A 21,326-nucleotide genomic window follows, 5' to 3' on the forward strand; every position below is an offset into this window, starting at 1 on the left:
GGTGCCAGCCAGAAGAGGGCACCCAGCCTTCCAGTAGCATAGGCTCCAGTTTCCAACCCAGGCACGGTGGCCTTTTTAAACCCCTCTCTGCCTCATGCCAGCCAATGGGATCAGGATGGGGCAGGGCTGGACCCACGTTTCCTTCAGCCCAGGGGGAGGGAAAGGGGTGTGCTCAGAATAAGCCCTCCCCCAAAGACTTTGCCTCAAGCTCAGCAAATTTCCAAATTGCTGGTGGTGCTCCCAGGTGACCCAGTGAGGAGGGGGTGTGTGAGGCAGGGCCAACAGGCAGGCAGCTGTGGTTTGCAGATATCAAAATGCACTACCGATTCTCAACCTCCCTAGGCTTCTGGGGCCTTCTAAACACAACCTTTAGACTAGCTTAACAAAAACTAAGTGCAAGACAGAATCTAGGCAATCCCATTTCTTAGCCAAGTTCACCAATGGCCCAATGTCTGTTTGGTTCTTACGGGCACAGGGCACAAGTAAAGGCTTAAAGATGTCTTTAAAGAACTTCCACTCGGCCCTTAAAGAACTTCCACTTGGCCCAACTACCTGAAGCTCAGAATTTATTATCCTAACCAAGAAAGTACTTCTTGGAATCTTCTGGAAGGCAAGCAGGAAAGCTAGAGGGCCACAGTGAAGATGCTCACTCTGGCACAGGGGGTAGGGACTCAAGTCCAGGGCCAGCAGAATCACATGGCTCTAATGCAAAGAGGAGAAACCTCAGCGCTCAGCGCAGGCTTGTATGTGTGTGTGTGTGCTGTGCAGGATGACAGATACTTTTCAGCCAGGCTAGCAGGCTGTGGGTGGGGGTAGACAGCCCAGAATCCCTTTGCTTAGCGAAAGCCAAGGCCAGCATTTTTATAATATGTATGTTTTTTCTGGTCTCCCACCCCATTACATTTTTCAAAAATGACTTTGGGTCAGTTTTTTTTTACCTTGAGGTAAAATTGCTACCTCAGCCCTGGAGCGGAAGGAGAAGGGCAGCGATGGGGGAGATTGGGACAGAATGGTTCACACCTGAGGTGCAAGAAAATAAAGGGGAGCCGGCGGAAGCTTTCAGTGGAGATGGATTGTTTGGCGGGCTCACCCCTCCTGGCCCTGAAGGGAGACCCCCCTTGGTATGTTAACTGGCCCATGAATCAGCACGCTCACCTGCACAGCCTCTTCAAGGCCTTTGCCACCTGCCTCAACTTGCAAGTCTCTGTGTCCATCTGTGGCCGTCTGTCCCTCTTTCTTTCCCCATCCATCACCAGGCACATGAATGCCGAAGCCCTGACAGTTTTACAAGCCAGACAGAAGTCCCTGCAGGAAGGGCCCTTTCTGATACCTGCTTCCTAAGCCAGTTTCCTTCAGGGCAGACAAAAACAGCTGTGACCATTGTTGGGGTGATCTATCTCTCCCAACAGAGCCTGCAGTGTTGTGAGAAGCTGGCCCTCACACCCCCTCCCCTCGTCTGTGACATTCCAGCCTCCCTTTCCCTGGCTCTGGAATGTGGATGGTTAACCCTGTTGTGGCCAGCCAACTGTCTGTTTGCCCTAGATGTAGGCAAGGCTAGACCTTCGAGGTCCCAGAGGTTGTGAGATCGGTGCTCTGAGCCACACCTGTGGCTGCTGGGAGCTTCAGGGCCATCACATTAAATGCAGAAGTTAGGACTAGCCTTGGAACTTTTCTGCCACCTGCTGGAGATGGAGGAAAAACCAGTATCTGGAGAAGAGTAAGGCTCAGAATTGGAGTTATTTCATTTGTGGTCTTATGGGTTAACGCGCTGGACTGCAAAGTCTGTTTGAACCACAAGGTTGGTGGTTCAAGCTCGCCAGCTGCTCCACAGAAATACTACACAGGGTTGCTATGGGTCAGAACCGACTCGATGGCACTTAACAACAAAGTAATATTGGAGTCCTGGTGTGGTGGTGTGGGATAAAGCCAACTGACTTGAAACTGACTTAGTGTCATCCCACTGAACTATTTCCCTGACAGTCCAGAGTCATGCTTGCCACAGAATGACTCACAGTGAACCTATGATGTCATCTACTGTTTCATTTCATGCTAATTCATCAACAGCTCTTTTTATATGTCCTCAGTCCACAAACCTAGCATTGTTCAGAGTGAGGGTATATCCCCTGGAATCAGCCCAACCAAGGTTTTAGCTGATTTCTGTTAGTGCTGTTATGAACAGTCTTACAGAAAGTAATTTTCTTAATTAAATTTTTGTGATCATTGTAAATTCACATGTAAGTCTAACAAATAAATAGAGATAGTGCATATATTCTTCATCCAGTTTCATCCAACAGTGAAGTCTTACAAAACTGTTGTATACTGTCGCAAGCAGGAGTCTAAGATTGATACAATCCAGTCTTATTCAGATTTCCCCAGCTGAACTTATTTATAGTCATGTATGTGTGTGTTTAATTCTTTGCAACTTTACCACACCACTGGCAAGCCAGATAAAGAACGGTTCCAGGTCCCACCTGTTGCCCTTATATAACCACACCTATCTCCCTCCGGAACACTCCTTCCTACCTCAACCCATGGCAGCCACTAAACTTTTCTTCATTTCTACTGTCACTTCAAAAACTTATTTGCATAGACTCAATTAATACGGGGAGTCCTGGTGTGGCACTGTGGGTTCATGCGTTTGAACTGCAAGGCCAACGGTTAAGGCTCACCAGCTGCTCCTCGGAAACCCCACACAGGGTCGCTTATGGGTTGGAATTGACTCAATGGCACTTAACAACAACAAACAATCAATACGCAACATTTTACTGTTGGCTTTTTTCACTCAGCATAATTCCCTGGAGATTCATCCAAACTATTGTGTGTATCAGTAATTTATTCCTTTTTATTGCTGAGCAGCAAATAAACCCTGGTAGCACAGGAATTTACACCTCTGCTGCTAACTGAAAGGCCAGCGGTTCAAACCCACCAGCCATTCCATGGGAGACAGATACGGCTGTCTGCTTCTATAAAGATTTACAGCCTTGTAAACCCTGTGGGGCAGCTCCATGAACTTGGTTATCAATGGGTTTTATTTGGGGGGGCGGTTTGGGAGTGGTTAATATCCCATAAAATAATATTTTTTGAATATTTTATTGTGATTTAGGTAAAAGTTTACAGAGCACATTAGTTTACCATTGAATAATTTATACGTTTTATGACTTTAGAAGTAATCCCCTGATGTGGTGCTGTAGAATCTGCACTGGACTGCAAACCCAAGATCAGCAGTTCAAACCCACCAGCTGCTCCACAGAAACCCTGTACAGGGTCACTATGAGTTGGAACCAACTGGACAGCACTTAACAGTACCTTCTCACTTCTTCCCTTGGTTGCGTGTTTCCATTCATTCTTTCCTGCACCTTCTTGCCTTCTGAACTTTGGGGGCAAATCCTGCCCTTGTGGTTTCATCTGATTATTCTGAGATTTCTCAGGGGTGTTCTTGGTCACTTTATACAGGCCTGTCTAGAGTTTGGCTTAAAGGTGATCCCTGGAAGTGGGTTCAGTTCCAGGTATGAAGGGTGTCTAAGAGTCATAGTCTTGAAGGTGCCACCAGTCTCTCAGACCAGTAAGTCGAATCTTTTTTTTATTATTTGGAATTTCGTTTTACATTTTTCTCCCACTCTATCAAGGACCTCCAACTGTGATCCCAGTCAGGGCAGTCAATAGTGGATAGTGGTAATGTAGCTGGGCACTATCTGGTTCTTCTGGTCTCAGACTAGTGGAGACTGTGGTTTGCATGGTCCCTTAGTCCCTTGGTTTTTGTCACTCTTCTTTGCTCTAGGTGCGAAGATGTCAACATCACTTTTTTTTTTCACTTCAGGGTTATTTCCAGAAGCGAATGCTGGGTCAGAGTGAGTGGACAGTTGGTAAGTGTCGCTACATATTTGTAGAGCTTTCTCCAAAAGGTTCCCCTAGTCTGCTGTACCCTACCCCACCCCAACTTCTCTGCTCAGACCTGAAGAGGAGCTCAGGTGGGACCTTCACTGGAGCCACGCCTCCCCACTCTCCTGGGGTCACTAAGGACCATGTCAGTGGGCAGTTTTCTCCACCTGGCTGCCAACACTGGGAATCTTTTCAAATAGAAGTTAATAGTTTAATAGTTGAATCCTAATTTCTAGCACAGTTGTTTGGTTTTCCATGTGGATGACTGGCTTTCACATCTAGTGAGCTGGCTGTTCGTTCATCTGACCACTTGCCAAATATTTGGTGAAGCCTCTCCCCAGGCACCATGAGCTGGAAACATGCTCCCCGCTCCAGGAACTCCCACACGAAGCAAGAAACAAATTCTTCGCCCTAATAATGCCAATACCCAGCAGAAAGTGTTTGGTGTCACTAAGAAAAAGTTCAGATACTTTTTTGTTTTGTTTTGTTTGATGGAGATTGTGGGCAACAATTGCTTTTTTAGAAAAAAAGATAAAATCTTAGGGGTCTTCAGAGGAAAGAAAAACCTCTTCCTACTGGAGTAGATAGGAGACCTGGTATGGTGCTGCAGGTTAATGAGCTGGACTGTCGGTTTGAACTGCAAGGTCAGTAGTTCAAGCTCACCAACCATTCATTCCTCAGAAGCCCCATACAGGGTCACCATTTAGTCAGAACCTACTCAACGGCACTTAACAACAAACCGGATTAGAACTGGGGTCCTCATGGGAAGTCCCCATTTCGACTTGACCTTGAAGGACAGGCAAAATTTGAGAAATCAGTAATACTCCTTGGATGCCTCAGAATTACAGAATCTTTGATCTGAAGGGGATCTCAAAGGTTATCGGTTTCATTTTTTGCTTGGTACCCACATCACCCCTCCTATTCTCTGATTAACTATTGTTGTTGTTAAGTGCCTTTGAGTCGGTTCCGACCCATAGCGACCCTGTACAGGGTTTCCGAGGGTGTAAATCCTTACGGGAGTAGAAAGCCTCATCTTTCTCCCGCAGAGCAGCTGGTAGTTTCGAACCGCTGACCTTAAGGTTCGCAGCCCGATTCGTAACCACTACGATTAACTATATATACATAGAAATTGAGAGCTTTCCTTGAAAAAACCAAAACCACGGATGTGGAGTCCCATTCAGAGTGAGCGTGTGTAGGATAGAGTAGAACTACTCCACAAAGTTTTCGAGTCTGTAAATCTTTACAGAAGCAGACTGTCACGCCTCTCTCCTGTGGATTCAAACCCCCCATCACTTGGTTAGCACATAAGTGCTGAGCCGCCTGGACTCTGCGAGCTCTCTTTCCTGTCTGCTCCCACAGATCAGCGGTGACAGGGCACCTGAGTATCAGGAAAGCTGTCTCTGTTTATAGACGGTTACCTGCGTTGAGAAATGTTCCCATCACCCCCTCCATCTTAATTTGCGGCTTTATTTGTCCTCTGAAGACTCGGGGACTCTGCACTGGTGGAAATTTCCTACTTGTTCATTAAGCAGCTTCTGAAGGGAAAAGGGAGAGCAGCCCGGAAGAACTTGTCCCTCGCCCTCCTGCTTAGAACAGTACTGGCTTCCTAAGTTCTGACAGGAAAAAACTTCCATTTCCTTCGCCTGGCAAGTCAGCCGCTTCAAGGAGGGCCCACCCCCCCCAGTCACCCCCCCTCCCCCGAACGACTGCTGTCTCCTCCACCTGGAATGTCCCTGTCAGCACACCTATGTGTCTAGAAAATGTCCCCATCCTTCAGAACCTAGTTGGGGCCCCATGGGTATAGGCTGCCTCTCCCTTCCACCCCCCACTTCTTCTCATTCTGGGTGGTATCTGGGAACATTGGAGCTGGGAGGTCAACTGACTCATGGACTGTGTATTGCAGAATTCCAACTTTCTCCCGAGATGCCTCAAAGTTTGAAAAAGATGTACGAGCATTCCTGTGGCTTGTAATTATATTTAAAGATAACAGAAGCACACCAATTCATCAAATATTCTATAAGAAAATCCCCTTTTAATGAATGCGAGACCACAGTCCAGGCAGTGCTACCACCAGGTTCATTCATCTTAATGGAGACTTCACAATGGAACCTCTGTGCCTTTGAACTTCTTATAAATGTGTCAACAAATGACAAGACAGAACTCTGGGATTGTAGTGCTTTACAAACATTGCTTGGGCAGGTCCATGCTCATACAATAACACAAGTGAGCACAGGGCACGCCTCCTTAGCTCTTAGTATTAGGATGTGCTTGACACTCTGCTACCACAACAAAGGACAGAAATGAACAATTGTTATCCGTTAAGTCTCATTTCAAACTTCTGTACTCAGCAAAGCAGCTGGGAGCGCTAAGAGCACACACAACTACAGGACATCCATACACACGGATTCCTATTGTTAAAATGAATGGACTAGAATTATCAGATGCAATGCTGACAACATATTTTTAAGCAAAAAAAAAAAAAGTGTAGAATATTTCCTAGTTATGGAGAAAAGGATACCTCTCTATACACATGTGCTTATGTGTGTATGGAAATTTTCTTGAAGGAAATGGGACTTCCTATGGGGCAAGGGAGTAACGAGTTAGGACAGAAGGTGGGTTATGTTTTCATTATAACCCTTTGTCTTATATAGAGTCCTGGTGTGGCGCTGGACTGCTAATTGCAAGGTCTGAGGTTCAACCCACCAGTTGCTCCTCAGAAGCCTTGTTGTTGTTGTTGTCAGGTGCCACAGAGTCAGAACCGACTCATAGTGACCCCATGCACAGCAGAACGAAACAATGTCCGATCCTGGGCCAACCTCACTACCGCTGCCACACTTGAGTCCATCAATGATGCCACCTGGCCAATCCATCTCGTTAGGGATATTCCTCTTTTTCTCTGACCTACACAGGGTCAAACTATATATCTATAGATCTTCTATTTTACCAAACATGATACCCCTCCTGACAATATGTCTGAAGTATGAGAGACAAAGTTTGGCCATCCTGGCTTCCAAGGAACACTCTGGCTATACTTCTTCCAACACAGATTTGTTTGTTCTTTTGGCAGTCCATAGTCTCCTCCAATACCACAATTCAAACGCATCAATTCTTCTACGGTCTTCCTTATTCACTGTCCAACTTACACATGCATATGAAGTGATTGAAAATATCATGGCTTGGGTCAAGCGCCCCTTAGTCCTCAAACTGACATCTTTGTTCTTCAACGCTTTAAAGAGGTCTTGTGCAGCAGATCTGCCTAATTCGTCATTTGATTTCTTGGCTGCTGCTTTCATGAGTAAAAACATTCTTTTACATAGGATGCTTTAAAATATGCTTTTTCAAAAGCACTTTTTACCAGTTTTATGTTAGTGCTCTGCCTTAAGTTTTGGTTAAGAACATAAAGATTATGTTGTCAAACAAATCTGACAAATAGTGCACCAGTCTAATGGAGACTTGGAGACTGCTGGGATTAAGAACTGTTGATCTTACAGTTCTAACTGACCTTGCTGGCCCAGTGCATTCTCCTGCATCATACCAGGACTTGGAGGCTTTGTTGGTAAGTGCCATCGAGTCAGTTCTGACTCAAAGTGACCCTGTATAGGGTTTCTGAGGAGCGGCTGGTGAGTTTGAACTGCCCACCTTGCGGTTCAAACCAACCTTGGAGTCGAGTGCTTATCCCACAGTGCCATAGCAGTAGTCCTATACAGGTTCTGGGAGTGTCCACACCACACTCCTCATGCCTGAAAAAAAGGCTCTCTGATTACCCAACTTTCTCTGAGTTTTTCTAATTCAGGCTGAAAAGGCAATGTTTATCAGAAGGGAGATAACAAATAATTCAAGAGGAGAATTCTTGCTTTCCATGTGGGAGACCTGGCTCAATTCCAGGCCAATAAACCTCATATACAGCCACCACCTGCCTCTCAGTGAAGGTTTACATGTTTCTAAAAGGCTGAACAGGTTTCAGCAGAGTTTCCAGACTAAGATAGCCAGGAAGAAAAGTCTGGTGATCTGCTTCCAAACGCCAGCCAACAGAAAGCCTAGGGTTCACAATCAGGTCACTTATCAGGAGAATGAGGCAGGACCAAGTAACATTCGGTTCCGTTGTGCAGAGTCCCTAAGAGTTGGGAGTCCACTCAACAACAACTCATCTATCTAACTGACGGTGAATTTTAAAGCTTTGAGAGCAGGGGGAAAGGGTCCTGGTGGCACACTTGTTAAGCACTCAGCTGCTAAGAGGTTGGCAGTTTGAATCCACTGGCCTCTCTGTGAAAGACAGATGTGACAGTCTGCATGCATAAAAAGCATAGCCTTTAGGAACTCCCTGGGAAGTTCTACTCTATTCTATAGGGGCGCTAAGAATTGGAATTAAGTAGAAAGACGTCAGCAGGGTGTCGTTTATGAGTAGGGGAAGCGTTTCAGGACTGTTTGCAGCATCACTCACATCCTAAAATGCCACAAAATCATCTTCATAGGAGGCCACCTGGAGACTGTCTTGTCACTCTCCCGCTTCCTCGGAACCTGAACCTTACTTCTCTCATTCAGGGTAGGCCTTTATATCCAGGAATATTCTGAACACAGCAAATGTCTGGTACTGGAGAGATTTTTAACACATATTTGCTACATAAATATGTCAAGGAACCTATAACTACTAGCTCAGGGGGGCTAATTTTTAGATAAGTATAAAAACTTTCAGACTCCTAGTGTGGCACTGTAGGATCAGCACTGGGCTGCGAACCACAGTGTCGATAGTTCAAACCCATCAGCTGCTCCTTAGAAACCCTACACAGGGTCACTATGAGTTAAAACCAACTCAACGGCACATAACAACAATATAAAAGTTTTCAGTTAGAGAAAAGCACACAAAAGCTAAGCATTAAAATGTACAATAAAATCAGCTGTGATAATAAGGACAAAAAAGACCATTTCTTTATCTCATGTAAGACATTTATTTTGGTTACAATTTTGTGTTCTAACACTGATGTGATAGGACATTAAGATTTCTTGCTTTCTTTTTTTTTAAAGAACAATTTGACATCTCACTCCTTTCTTTTCAAGAAACTCATTCTTTTGCAATCAAATTGCCAAAAAATGTGGCAGGAAGTAAGAGGGAGCAAAAATGAAGCCTCCAACCAGTCTCAACTTGAATGGCTTCCCTAGTTCTAATCAAGATCAACTATTAACGTGGAAAGACCATCATTGTTAGTTTGTCAGTGATTCTAACAAAGAAATCTCCCTGTGAGGGGAGACCATATCTTTATACTATAAGATCAGTGCGTATTTTAATTAAAACATTAGCATCTTAACATTATTAATTTAAGATTCAGAGGCAACATTCCCTTTTCAAACCATCACCTCAGATGCAATTGCGCCACCTTCTGGCCATTGGTGGTTACTACATACTCTGCAACTTTGGTAGTGTTAAATTACAAGGGGGATTCTTTGAGATCCTTACAATGTTAGAGCCAGAGGGCCTTGTATCTTTCAGGTGAGTCCCTGAATTTAAAAGATGGTGACTTCTGCTTTCAAGATAACTCAGATAACCGACCTGTGGAAAGCTGTACTGCTTTAAGACTAAGAGGAGGATCAGTTGGTGCTGTAATTTTGCCTGCATGGGGCTCTATTGATGAAAGAAAGACATCAGGTGGGTGGCACACCCTGATTTCCAACTCTATCACTTCCCAGGGGGTAGCAAACTGTCCAAGAACAGATCCCACTCCTAGCTGGGTATGTGTTGGCTCTTACACAACAGACTTTTATTTTCTTTTACTTTAAAAACTAGGAGCTAAATCCCGTGAAGTAAATAAATGTAGGGTTTCTGGGAAATTCCAAAATGTCAGCATAAAAGTAGTGCCCAAGTAAAGGCAGTAATTGTCCCAATAACCTTTTCTCTCTCAGACCCCCACAAAGCCCTTGAGAGGTTTTAACTAGACACAGCTGTTAAAAGTCAGTCTCAGCCACACCAACCTTCTGAGTTTGCCTAAGACGCTGTGACTGTCCTTGTGAGGTAGCCACTGCCCGCCTTGATTGGGGACCCTGAGCCTCATCCCAAGCAGAGCAGAAGGCTCTAATTTAGAAGTGCTACACTTTGCTTAGGGAGCTCTGGTAGCGTAGTGGTTACAAACCGGGCTGCTAACCTCAAGATCTGCAGTTCAAAACTACCAGCCATTCCGTGGGAGAAAGATGAGGCTTTCTGCTCCCAAAAAGATTTATAGCCTCGGAAACCCTGTGCGGGGTCACTATGAGTCGGAACTGACTCCATGGTACTTAACAACAACACTTTGCTTGAAAGAACTGCCACACATCCTAGCCCAGTTGGCTGGAATGTTTTCTTTCCGTCTCCAGGAGCAGATATGAGTTTGTGCTAACTCCGTTCCACCCTCATCCAGACCACCTCTGGCAACTGTGTGCACCTATGGGTCAGGGGCATGTGCCACCTGTTAGACACTCCCTGGGTGGGGCTGGGGACTTAAGTCTTGAGAAAGAGCCCCAAGCCAACCCCACTGCCCTTGAGTTGACCGCAACTTATAGTGATTCTACAGGCCAGAATCTAACTTGAAGTCTTACCTCAGCTCTGCCTCAAAGAGCCAGGTAACCCTAGGCCCACACCTGCAGTCATTCTGAACCCGTTTCCTTTTTTTTTTTTTTAAGGAAACAATACATGGTAAGCTCTACCAGCTTCAAAAGGTTGTTGTGAGGATCAAGTCAGGCTAAATGGGCAAGTTATCTGAGGATTGTAGAGTGACGTACACAGGATAGAAGATGGCTAGGTCATGTAGGTGGGGCTCTAGGAAAGAGGACGGAGACTCATTTTCTAGGGCTGCTGTGGTCACAGAGGACTCCTGGCATGGTCACAAAGGAAAGACAGACAGTGAGCCCCCTGTGACAGGGAGTTTCCCGAGGTCAGAGAACCCAGAAACCTGTGGGCAACACCCTAAAGCCCGCTGACTTCTAGCTAAGCCCAATCTCCTTTTCCTAGATGGAAATTCCTTGGTAAACTTTGAAAAAGGCACATTCCCCATCTTGCCATGTTAATAATCTTCTTGAACTACAATTTAAAACTGAATTTCAAATATTAAACAAAAGTCCCTGATATTTCACTTCAGGTAAGACTCCTTGCAAGGGGTTCTGGGAACTTAGTACACCCAACAAGAACCATGTTCGGCATGCCCTACATACACTTGAGTTAAAAAAAAAAGGAACAAGTAATTCCACTAGCTTTTATCAGATGCCTCTGTACTAGACACTGGGACCTGCCTGAGGACGGCCTTCTGTCCTTGTTGTTAAATGCCATCAAGTTGGTTCAGACTCACGGCGACCCAGTATGGAGTTTCCCCAGAGTCTGAAGATAAACAATTTTTTATCAGTTCTATAATATGGTGAAAAGCCCTAAAAAGACTATATTCAAAATAAGCTCCGATGTTCTAACAAACATGTACGCCTATAGTGTAAATGCTAGTACATTCCAGCTGCATCCTAAGAAAAGTCCCAAATGAAGTTGCTTATTTTTTGTTTGGACACTCCGCCATATTTTATTTCTGCCCAGTGGAGTCACTTTTGCTCCCAAAGCTCCAGAGAGGGGAAGAACCACCTATAAATGGGCAGGGTATGAGCCTGGGACCACTCATTTCCCTGTTCATCCTCTGCTTGCGTTTTCTAGAGACACACCTCCACACACCCCCATATACACGCTGTAATTGGCCAACTTCCTCCCTCTGCTCTTGGAATAGCAACCGAGACAAAAAGCAGTTAGTGTGAGTGGCTTGGGCTTGCCAACACTATAATTCTGGACAAAACCCTTGTAATTCTCCAAATGGTGGGGTTTTTAAATAGGCCGGACTTCAACACCCTGTTTTCTAAAAAAGAAAAATACAACCATGCCCCAGGCTTCGCTCTTGTAAAATAGTCCAATTCTGAACTCAAGTGTGCCTCTGAGAGTCACACTTTTAATTAAAACTATGGGTTTAGGCAAGTGTTCCAGGGGAAACTATCCACTCAGAGGGTCTCTGTTAAAGCATCTTTAATCCTGTCTCTCTGTGGGAATTTCCATCCACTAGCAACCAGCAGACACCCCTACCCCCACTCGCTTCAGACCAGTGGCATCACTAGGATTTGGTGCTACCAAGTGGTGTCTCCATCCCCACCCCCCACATGGACCATACAAAATCCTTAGTAATGTTTTTGTACTAATGTTACTTGTAAATCACAATTCCTGTCTCTCACTGAATGGAATGGAATTTGTAATGACATAAACAAATAGCAAAATTAAAATTAAACCTTTAAATTAAAACAGCATATGCAGAAGAAACCATGTGATTTGAAGCATCATCATAATTGGGTAATACTGACTGACAGCTCTGACCAGAAAGCATAGTTGTTGTTGTTAAGTGACATCAAGTTGGTTCCAACTCATAGAGACCCTGTATAGGGTTTCCGAGGAGTAACTGCTGGGTTTGAACTGGCGACCTTGCAGTGCAAACTGATTTTACAGTCTAGTGCTTATTGTACAACATCACACTAGGACTCCCAGAAAGCATAAGAAGGTTCAAAAAGTAAATTCACCCAGAGTTTTTGCCTTGTAGGTATAAAGAGATTCATATAAGCTTGGCTTACAAAGTTTTTTTGTTTATAAGTAACTATAGGGATATTTTTATTAAAAATATTCAATTTCTGCTGAAATACTGCACATAATTTTTATAGACAGTTGTTTTGGTGTCCCCACCCCCACCCCCCGACATTGTTGCTCAGTGTGGTCCACACTCCCTGTGCCCCCCCTAGTGACGTCAGTGCTTCAGACTTCAAGACACAGTCCTACCTGTGAGCAGGGTGTGGAGGAAGGCTGTAAGATCTGGGGGCAAAGACATAGTGGGTAACAGGGGCCCGGGATTGCATAGTTCCTTCACTGGAGCTAAAGATGCTGCAATCCCCATTCAAGAAAGAACCCAGGAGCGGGGTGTAGGTCATGTGGAGCCCCCACGAGCGTCCACAGAGCAACTGCCCTGGGTCACTAGGGAGAAGTGTGCATGTCACAGCCCTGCCCCACTGGGCTCCCACCTTAGGGAAAGAAGATCACGCATGACAGAACAGGACACACCAGGGAGCAAGTTGCAGCGGACTTTATGTGCTCCTCAGCGGGGAGTTGGCCTAGGGCTGTGTTGAGACAGACTCATTGGCAAGTGCCTGGTGGTGCTAGGAGCAGGGTACACTGTGATTCCTAAACATGGAGGCTTGAGACATTCACCCCAGGCATCCCCTAAGAGGAGGCAGTGAGAATATCCTAGTTACAATTTCCCCTCCTTGACTAGTCTGTCATTGAGATGGCAGAGTTGGGCTAGGAAACCGTCGTTGGGGCCAATCTCACGGTTCTGCCTCACGATGCTCAGAGCCGACTTAACGTCCATCTTCTGACGAATCATGAGGTAGGCGATAACTAGAGTTGGGGAGCGACTATATCCTTCACGACAGTGGACTAGCACCCGGCCTAGAAGAAATGAGGGGAACTCCATGAGTTAGTATGTTAGGTCACCTCACACTTAGTCCAGGAAACTCTCATAAAACACAAACAAAAACCACAAAGTAACACCACTGTGTACCCACCAGTCCAACCCAACCCAACCCACGGCCACAGAGTCAATTGCTACTCTTAAGCAACCCTGTGTAGGGTTTCCACTGCTGTAAGTCTTTATAGAAACAGAAAGCCTCATCTTTCTCGTGCAGAGTGGTTGGTGGGTTTGACCTACAGACCTTGTGGTTAACAGTTTAGTGCTTACCCTACAGTGCCACCAGAGTTCCTTGTGTACCCACCAGAATGGCTAAAATGAAAAAGATGAAAAATACATCTGGCGCTAGTGAGGCTACTGGGGGTGTTGATTGGTACTTCCTTGGAAAACTGCATAGCTTTATCTACTAAGTCCTGGTGTGGCTGTGGGTTAATGCGCTGGACTGCAAAGTCAGTTTGAACTGCAAGGTCTGTGGTTCAAGCTTACCAGCCGCTGGCTCCTCAAAAACCCTTTACAGGGTCGCTATGAGTCAGAAGCGACTCGATGGCACTGAACAACATCTACTAAAGTTGCACACACACACGCCTTACGACTCAGCAACTCTACTTCCTGATACATGCCCAACAGGAACACACAGTCACGGAAAGAAATGCACTTGAATGTTCATAATAGCATATGATGTGTGGCTTTTGACACCAACTTGAAATGTCTTCTCTGCACCTCGTCATTTCTAGTCTCTTCTGTTGTGACACAAACTACAACACTGTTTTCTGACCTTAACCGCCCGAGTTAAGTCAAAGCTCACCAACCTTTCAGTTCCAATCGACTTTGTGGTCCAGCACTTACCCTATAGCGTCACCAGGACACCCTCTAGCATACACAGAACCAAACTAAGCCCACTGCCATGAAGTCGTTTTCATGCATGATGACTTTATGCGACAGAGGACAACTGCTCCCTAGAGTTTCCGCAACTGTAAACCTTCACAGGAGCAGACAGCCACGTTTTTCTCCTGAGGAGTGGCTATTTGGTTTGAACTGCTGACCTTATGGTTATCAGCCCAGTGCTTAACCAACTGTGCCACCTGGGCTCTTTCCAGCACATACTAAGTGCTCAGTAACCAAGTGAGTGATTACCCACAAATGCCTCTGTTATTGTTGTTGTTGTTAAGTGCCACTGAGTCACTTCTGACCCATAGCAACCCTGTATAAGGTTTCCAAGGAGCAGCTGGTGAGCTTGAACCATTGACCTTTGCAGTTCAAACTGACTTTGCAATCTAGCACATTAACCCACAGCCTACACCAGGATTGCTGTTATTGTTAGGTATTGTTAGCTGCTCCCAAATCAGTTATGACTTATAGCAACCCCTTTGTACAACAGAACAAAACACTGCTCAGTCCTGGGCCAACTCACAAGCGCTGCTACATTTGAACCCATTGCTGCAGCCACTATGTTGTCCCATCTCCTTGGGGGTCTTCCTCTTTTTCACGGATCCTCTACCAAGCATGATGTCCTTCACCTACTAACATGTCTGACATAAGTGAGATAAAGCCTTGCTGTCTGGCTTTTAAGGGACATCCTGGCTATACTTCTTCCAAGACAGGTTTGTTTGGTCTTCTGGCGATTCATAATTCAAAGGTTATCAATTCTTCTTTGGTACCTTATTTATTGTCCACCTCTTGCATGCATATGTGGCAACTGAAAAGACCATGGCTTGGGTCAGGGCAAAAACAGCACAGAGGTCATGTCTGATTTCCTCTAGCTTTATAAGGGAGAAGGAGAATCAAACTCAAAATCAGCCCAAGGTTGATTCCCATGAGGTAGAAGTCAGACATGCTTCCACCCTACATTCTTCACCCTATTCTGACACCAACCATCCCTCCCACAGCCCTCTGCTTCACAAGAGGGTTCAATAATCAGTTACAGTGGCCACACAGACCTCATAGAAAATATTCACAATTATGGGGATTGTTAGGGAAGTGAACAGGGTACAATTCAGGACCACAAACCACTCAGGATGCAGCAGTTCTCCAGTTAAGCACACCTTGCTCTTATCTTCAGTCTCTCAGCCAGCGTGGCCCCTCAGACTCTGTCCTGCTCAAGCATGTATTACAAAGGACAGTTAGCCAATCTGTAAATGCACATAGGATACATTCTGCAAGCCAGTCTCCTGTCAGTAGGCATTCAACTATACTGGGTCCATGAGCCAGAACACCTAAAGCTGCTCTGTCTCTCCATGCCTCCACCGCTTTTCCAGGTATGAATTGCACACTTGTGGCTTCTTTTTCTTGGTGATTCTGAAATAATCTGTTTCTGCTTCTGAGATGGCTCCTTTGAAACCCAGCAGGAAGGCAAAACTAACCAATCCAGACCTTAGAGTCCTGGTAGAATAATGGTTATGAGTCAGGCTGCTAATCTCATGGTCAGCAGTTCGAAACTACCAGTGGTTCTGCAGGAGAAAGATGAGGCTTTCTATATATAGCCAGGATGCCCCTTAAAAGCCAGGATGGCAAAGCTTCATCTCACTTATTTCAGACACGTTAATAGGAGGGACTAGTCCCTGGAGAAGGACATTGTAAAGATTTCCAGCCTCAGAAACCCTATACAGGGTTGCTATGAGTCGGAACCGACTCCCTGGCACATACCCACCACCGCTGCCATCACCACACCCTATATGGATGGATCCACACAATTTGGTGGGAATTAAGATTTGGATCAAAAAGCTATAGTAACAGTCAGGCACACTTTAGTCTTCAAAGTGTCATCTTTGTTTTTAAAGCTTTAAAAATAAATCTTTTGCGGGAGATTTGCCCAAATTATGTCATTTGATTTCTTGACTGCTGCTCCCATGAGTACTGACTGTGGATCCGTAAAATGAAGGGAAATCTGCTAGCCCAGAATCAAACACAGCCTCTTCTAACCCCCAAAGGCAAAACATAACAAAACAACTCATAGGTCATACAGAGCCTACTAAGGGAGGGAGGCTTAACTTCCCATCCTTCCAGGCCCAGCCCAGAGGCCACCTCCTCCATGATGCCTCACCCGATCTTCCTGAGTAGAAGTGACTTACTCCTGGTGACGAGCACCCATGTCATAGAGCCCTGTACACGGAAGGAGGTCAGGGCATTTCTTGTGACTCACTTGGCCAGTTGATCTTGGGAGCACATCCACTTGGCATTAGAGCCTATGAAATTCATTTTTGTCACTCCTCTGCAAAGTATTCTTGGTGTACCCACTATGTGCCAATGCTATATTAGGCACTAGAGGAGCAAAGCTGAGAGAAGACTTCATGGAAGAAGAGCTAACTCAGTACATGGTGGAGTTTGCCAGAGGACAAGTTGGGGAGAGGCAGAGAGAGCTTTCCAGACTGAAAACCCAGCCCACCTAGGCTAAGTCATGAGGTCACAAAAAGTCAGATGGAGAGAGGAAACAGAACCAGACGCCTCTAAGTCCATTGCTCAATATTATATGAGAAGATCAAAGCACATTCCCCTAATTGGGCCCCTCATTCTCCGTCAATACAGTGGGTCAGTCCAGTGCCATGGAGTAGAGGGGCTGAGCTGGGCTGGAGGGTAATAGGGATAGGACCATGAAAGGCATGACAATAAAGCCTACAGATTCCCTGGTCTCCTGAGCCCCAGCAATGTGCATTCTGCTGCTCAAATAAACACGGTTTACTAGAAATCATTCGGATGGGAAGGCTGCTCAGTATAGTAGTACCGGCTAGTCAGGGGTCAAGATGATCCCCAGGGGTTTAGGGTGGGTAAGAGGAAGAGGTTGCAGGAACCAGCAAATGGTAAAGGGAGAAGCTGAAAGAAAGAAACTCAAACTAGAAAGGGCAAGCAATCCAGATGCTCAGCTGTTGTCTGCCCTCTGGCCTTCGAGTATTTCTCTCTGGAATGTACCAGCACCTCAGTAGCTCTGCTTAGTCTTCAGGAACTTGTCCTCAGGAACTTAGAAAGCATTGTAAGTAACTAGAAAACCATCCCAGGCAAAATGAAATCCAATGCTAGGAACCCTAGAACTGCCATCCTGTGTCATAAGGGCCATACCGCAGACAGCTGAGTGAGCGGAGAACCAGCCCTAAAGTTCTCCCCAACCACAAGACATGAGGAGCCATGGGGTTTCCAAGAGGAGCTTTGAGTGGGCCTGCTTTCTAGAAGGACAGTCTAGCCAAAGTCACATCACATTTCTTTTTTCCTGGACAGCAGACCCCTTACCATTCTTGTGAGCCAGGGCCTGATCAATGAAGTCTGCAGCCTTTTCAAAGAAGGCGCTGAGGTTGAATTCCTGTGTGTCGTTGGCTTTGATGCCCAGGTAGGTGATTCCGGAGTCCTTGTAGAAGTTGGCACTGGTGTTGACATGCATGAAGGATCTGCCTTCAGCAGCATTCAGGACATGGGTGATGCCCAGTTTCTGCAGCTTGGGGATGTCTTGAGCCACAGACCTGGATAGGAGACAGTACAGGGGATGAGAAATGGACCAACTGGTAACCCCAATGGGAAGAAGATAGGAAGAAACTAAGTCTGTGACAAAGAGCAAGGAAAGCCTCCATGCTCCAGTCCCTGCCAGCTTCTCTGTCCTCATCTTAATAATCCTCCTCTCAATCCAGCCATACCGAATAACCAGCAGCTTTCCCAGATATACCAGCATTTCATGCCCATTCTGTTCCCTCTGTATTTCCCTCCCCCAGCTGGTGTGGGTTAATGCGCTGGACTGCAAAGTCAGTTTGAACTGCAAGGTTGGTGGTTCAAGTTCACCAGCTGCTCCTCGGAAACTCTATACAGTGTCGCAACTGACTCGATGGCACTTAACAACAATCTTCTCTATGGATATGCACCCACTCGTCCTTCACCTTTTCTGCAGTATTTCCTGACCTTCCCTCCATTCCACTTGGCAATACGCTCCGCTCCCTGTGGCTAAATCTGAGTCTAGCTCGGCCACTTAATCTGTCAGACAATTGCAAGAAAACTGCTGAATGTTTTTTGTGCCTCAGCTTTCCTCTCCATAAATGGGGGTGATAATGCTGTTTGTTTCGCGGTCCAGGCTAGAAGCTCCTTGGAAGAGGAACCCTGGCTGCTTCAGGTCTGGTTCCCAGCCCCTGTGATAGGTAGGACTTGGCACACAGAAGGTACTGAGTAAACAAATGATGAATGAAGAAGGAAATCGATACACGCCAAGCAGGTTGCATCCTACCATGGATTATCAACTGCAGCAGCTCCCTCCCCAGTCCTAAACCAGGCTCCTTCCTACCACCTTCTGCTAGTCCTCCTGGAGCCCTCCTGAGTGAGATAGCACTGACCTGGGGGAGCAAGTGACGCCCAAAGAACTAAGGAGGCTCCAAACCACTAGATCTGGTTAGTCAGTCAGATGGCCTGTTTCATCTCACACCAGCATTCAATTCAAGCAGGAGTTCATACTTTGGTTTATACAGTACTTTTCCCTACATGGTCTAGATTGCAGCCCTGCAGGAAGGAAGGAAGGTGGCAGTATCTCCACCTGACAGAGCTCAACTCTGGCCCCAAAAGGACAAGCGGAAGGGTGTGGATGTGTTCACACAGGCTGCAGAGCGGCAGAGCGGCAGAGCGGCAGAGCTGGGAGCCGACCTCATGCTCCTGACACTCCAAGTGTTCTGTTCCAGCCTTCTGCCTCTTGTGCTCACACACCAACCACAAAAACCAAAGGTCCAGAAAGCGTGGCACACACAGACTCTGTCTCTGCCCCGCAAGGCCACAGATGTTGGTTTTGCTAAGGCGGCCTCCGGGTAGGTAAGGGAGCCCAAGTCATTTCAACACTTATTAGATGCTCCTGCTGGAATCACCCCCCTGCCCCAAGTCAAGGTCAGATTTGTCTTGGGGAGGAGATGTGTTTTCTAGGATGGCCATCAGTACTTGCCACTCCAGCTACCTAGATGTTCATAGCCTTAGTCCCCACTGGGATGGGGTGGCAGCTGCATCTGCTCACCCTTGGCTGAGTGTGCAAATTGCCCAAAATAGAAGGGTTCCTGCTTGTGCTAAAGCCCACTTGCTGCTTGGATGGTTGGGTAGTTGGACTAGGACCTTTGGCTGAGATTCTGGAAGTCTGTTTTAGCTGTTTGTTACTCATGACACCACACACAGCTGTAAAGCTGCGGCCGAGAGAAAAGCCAACAATAAAATCACTAGCTCTGAAGGGTCATTCCACATTCATTTTTCTCCTCTAATACAACAGCCGATAAATTTACTAGTATCATCATTATGATACTTAGTAGCACTGCTACTAAGGAGGAGTGCCAGAAAAATCGTAGGTGCTCAATATGGTGACTAAAGGATGGAATGAATGAGACCCGGGACATGGCAGTCCTTGCAGGTTAGCCAGCAGGGGTTAATTTGGGATGGAGGATACTGACTTGTTCAAACAAGACCTTGATCCTGCCTTCACAGTCCCTCAGAAATTTAGGCCACCATCTCTTCCAGTGCAGAATGAGAGGAGTGGGCTAGTTCTCGGTTTCCAACAGTCAGTTCTTGGTTTCCAACATTCAGTTCTTAGGCCTACGGAGCTTAGGAAGTTGGTAAGGATCCTAGGAGTCTCTTGAAAAGCCGATTTAAGCCGCCCCCAGGCTGTACCCACGTGCTAATCCGTTCCTTGCTTTGGGCTGCATTTCAGGCTCTCAGAATAGTTAACACTAGAGCTGAGCTGTCTCCTGTTACAGAAAATTCTTACTAGGCGTTTAATAGGAAAATCTTCTCGCTTTGGTAATAGGAACTTGGAAGCAATAAATAAACGCATTTCCTGGCAGTGAGAAGGTCGGGGAGCCTCTTCTCGGAGATGGCTCAAATTCTTGGGTGGATTATCATTGGATTGTTCTGGAACACCATATAAATCAAATCTATCCGGAGGACGGGAGAAGGGACGAGGAAACTGCAGCCTATAGCACTTTGGACCCTGATTTGGGATTTTTCAATTCCGGGGTCTGAGCCTGCCTGGCCAATGTGCCAAGCCCGCTTGTGACGTCAGCCCGTTGCCATGGCAGCGGAGGCAGACTTTCCGCGGTGACCTCACTGCAGAACTAGGCAGCTGTCACATGATGCATGGGCAGGAGACCCGTCAGACGACAGCGGACCACCTGTTCAATGGACATAGAAGCCCGACCTCAAGCAAGTCCAAACTCCTAGCAGGTGGCGGCTTCGGGCCCAAAGCTGAGGGGGCCGGGTAGCCCACCAGGCCCCGGGCCCCCCGGATGCCATGCACCCCCTGAACGGGAGGCTGGCGCTGATTCAACCCCTCCGCCACACGCTCCGGAATTCGCCTCGGGCCTCCCTCCCGGGTCCCACTGCTGTTCGGAGAGGGTCGACCACGCCCGGGCACCCGGCTTTCGGGTGGGCGGGGCTCCCGGAAAGGGACTCAGTTGGGGGGACTCACGCATTGCCCACGTAGATCCTCGGGGTGACCTCGTTGCAAGGCTGGCTCGGGAGGCTGTAGCAGCCGCTGCCGTCCGAGAGCAGATCGTTGAGGTCCTGCACCGAGAGCTCGCATGGGCCGGCCATGGTGGCGGCCGGGTGCTGCACGCCAGGGCTGGAGCGAGCGAGGGGGACAGGAGCCCGGTCAGCTGGGCCGGGACTCCGGTGCAGAGATTCGCCCTGACCCGCCCCGTCCCGCCCCGGGGGCGGGCCCCGCCGCGCGAAGGGAGCTGCGAGCGCTAAGCGCCACAGCGCTGGCAACCACCCGCGCGCCACTTCGCAGCAATACGGCGCCTCTGGGCGCCGAGCGGATGCTCCCGAAAACCCCAGGACCCGTCCCCGCGGGCGGCAATATAGCCACTCTGGAATAGGGATCCTCTCCCCACCCCCAACTAAAACATTTTAATTCCGTAAACTTCCTTTACGGGACCAAATTCAGTACGCAATAAATGCTACTATTGACGCAGGTGGAGTCCTGGCGTAGGATCAGCAGTGGACTGCTAAGGGCAAGGT

The 21,326-nt window shown here is 47.0% G+C and overlaps 1 protein-coding gene across 1 annotated transcript; it reads right to left on the reverse strand.

Moving 5' to 3' along the window:
- Positions 1–13,157: 13,157 nt before the first annotated feature.
- DUSP3 (dual specificity phosphatase 3) lies at positions 13,158–20,900 on the reverse strand. The gene is made up of 3 exons (XM_006832713.1): positions 20,776–20,900; positions 17,595–17,821; positions 13,158–13,357 (listed from the first exon to the last, which is right to left on the reverse strand). Exons 1-3 carry the CDS (start codon positions 20,898–20,900, stop codon positions 13,158–13,160), a joined length of 552 nt encoding a protein of 183 aa, XP_006832776.1.
- Between the last annotated feature and the right edge of the window lie 426 nt (positions 20,901–21,326).

The sequence above is a fragment of the Chrysochloris asiatica genome, unplaced genomic scaffold, assembly GCF_000296735.1.
Source record: "Chrysochloris asiatica unplaced genomic scaffold, ChrAsi1.0 scaffold00007, whole genome shotgun sequence".
NCBI lineage: Eukaryota > Metazoa > Chordata > Mammalia > Afrosoricida > Chrysochloridae > Chrysochloris > Chrysochloris asiatica.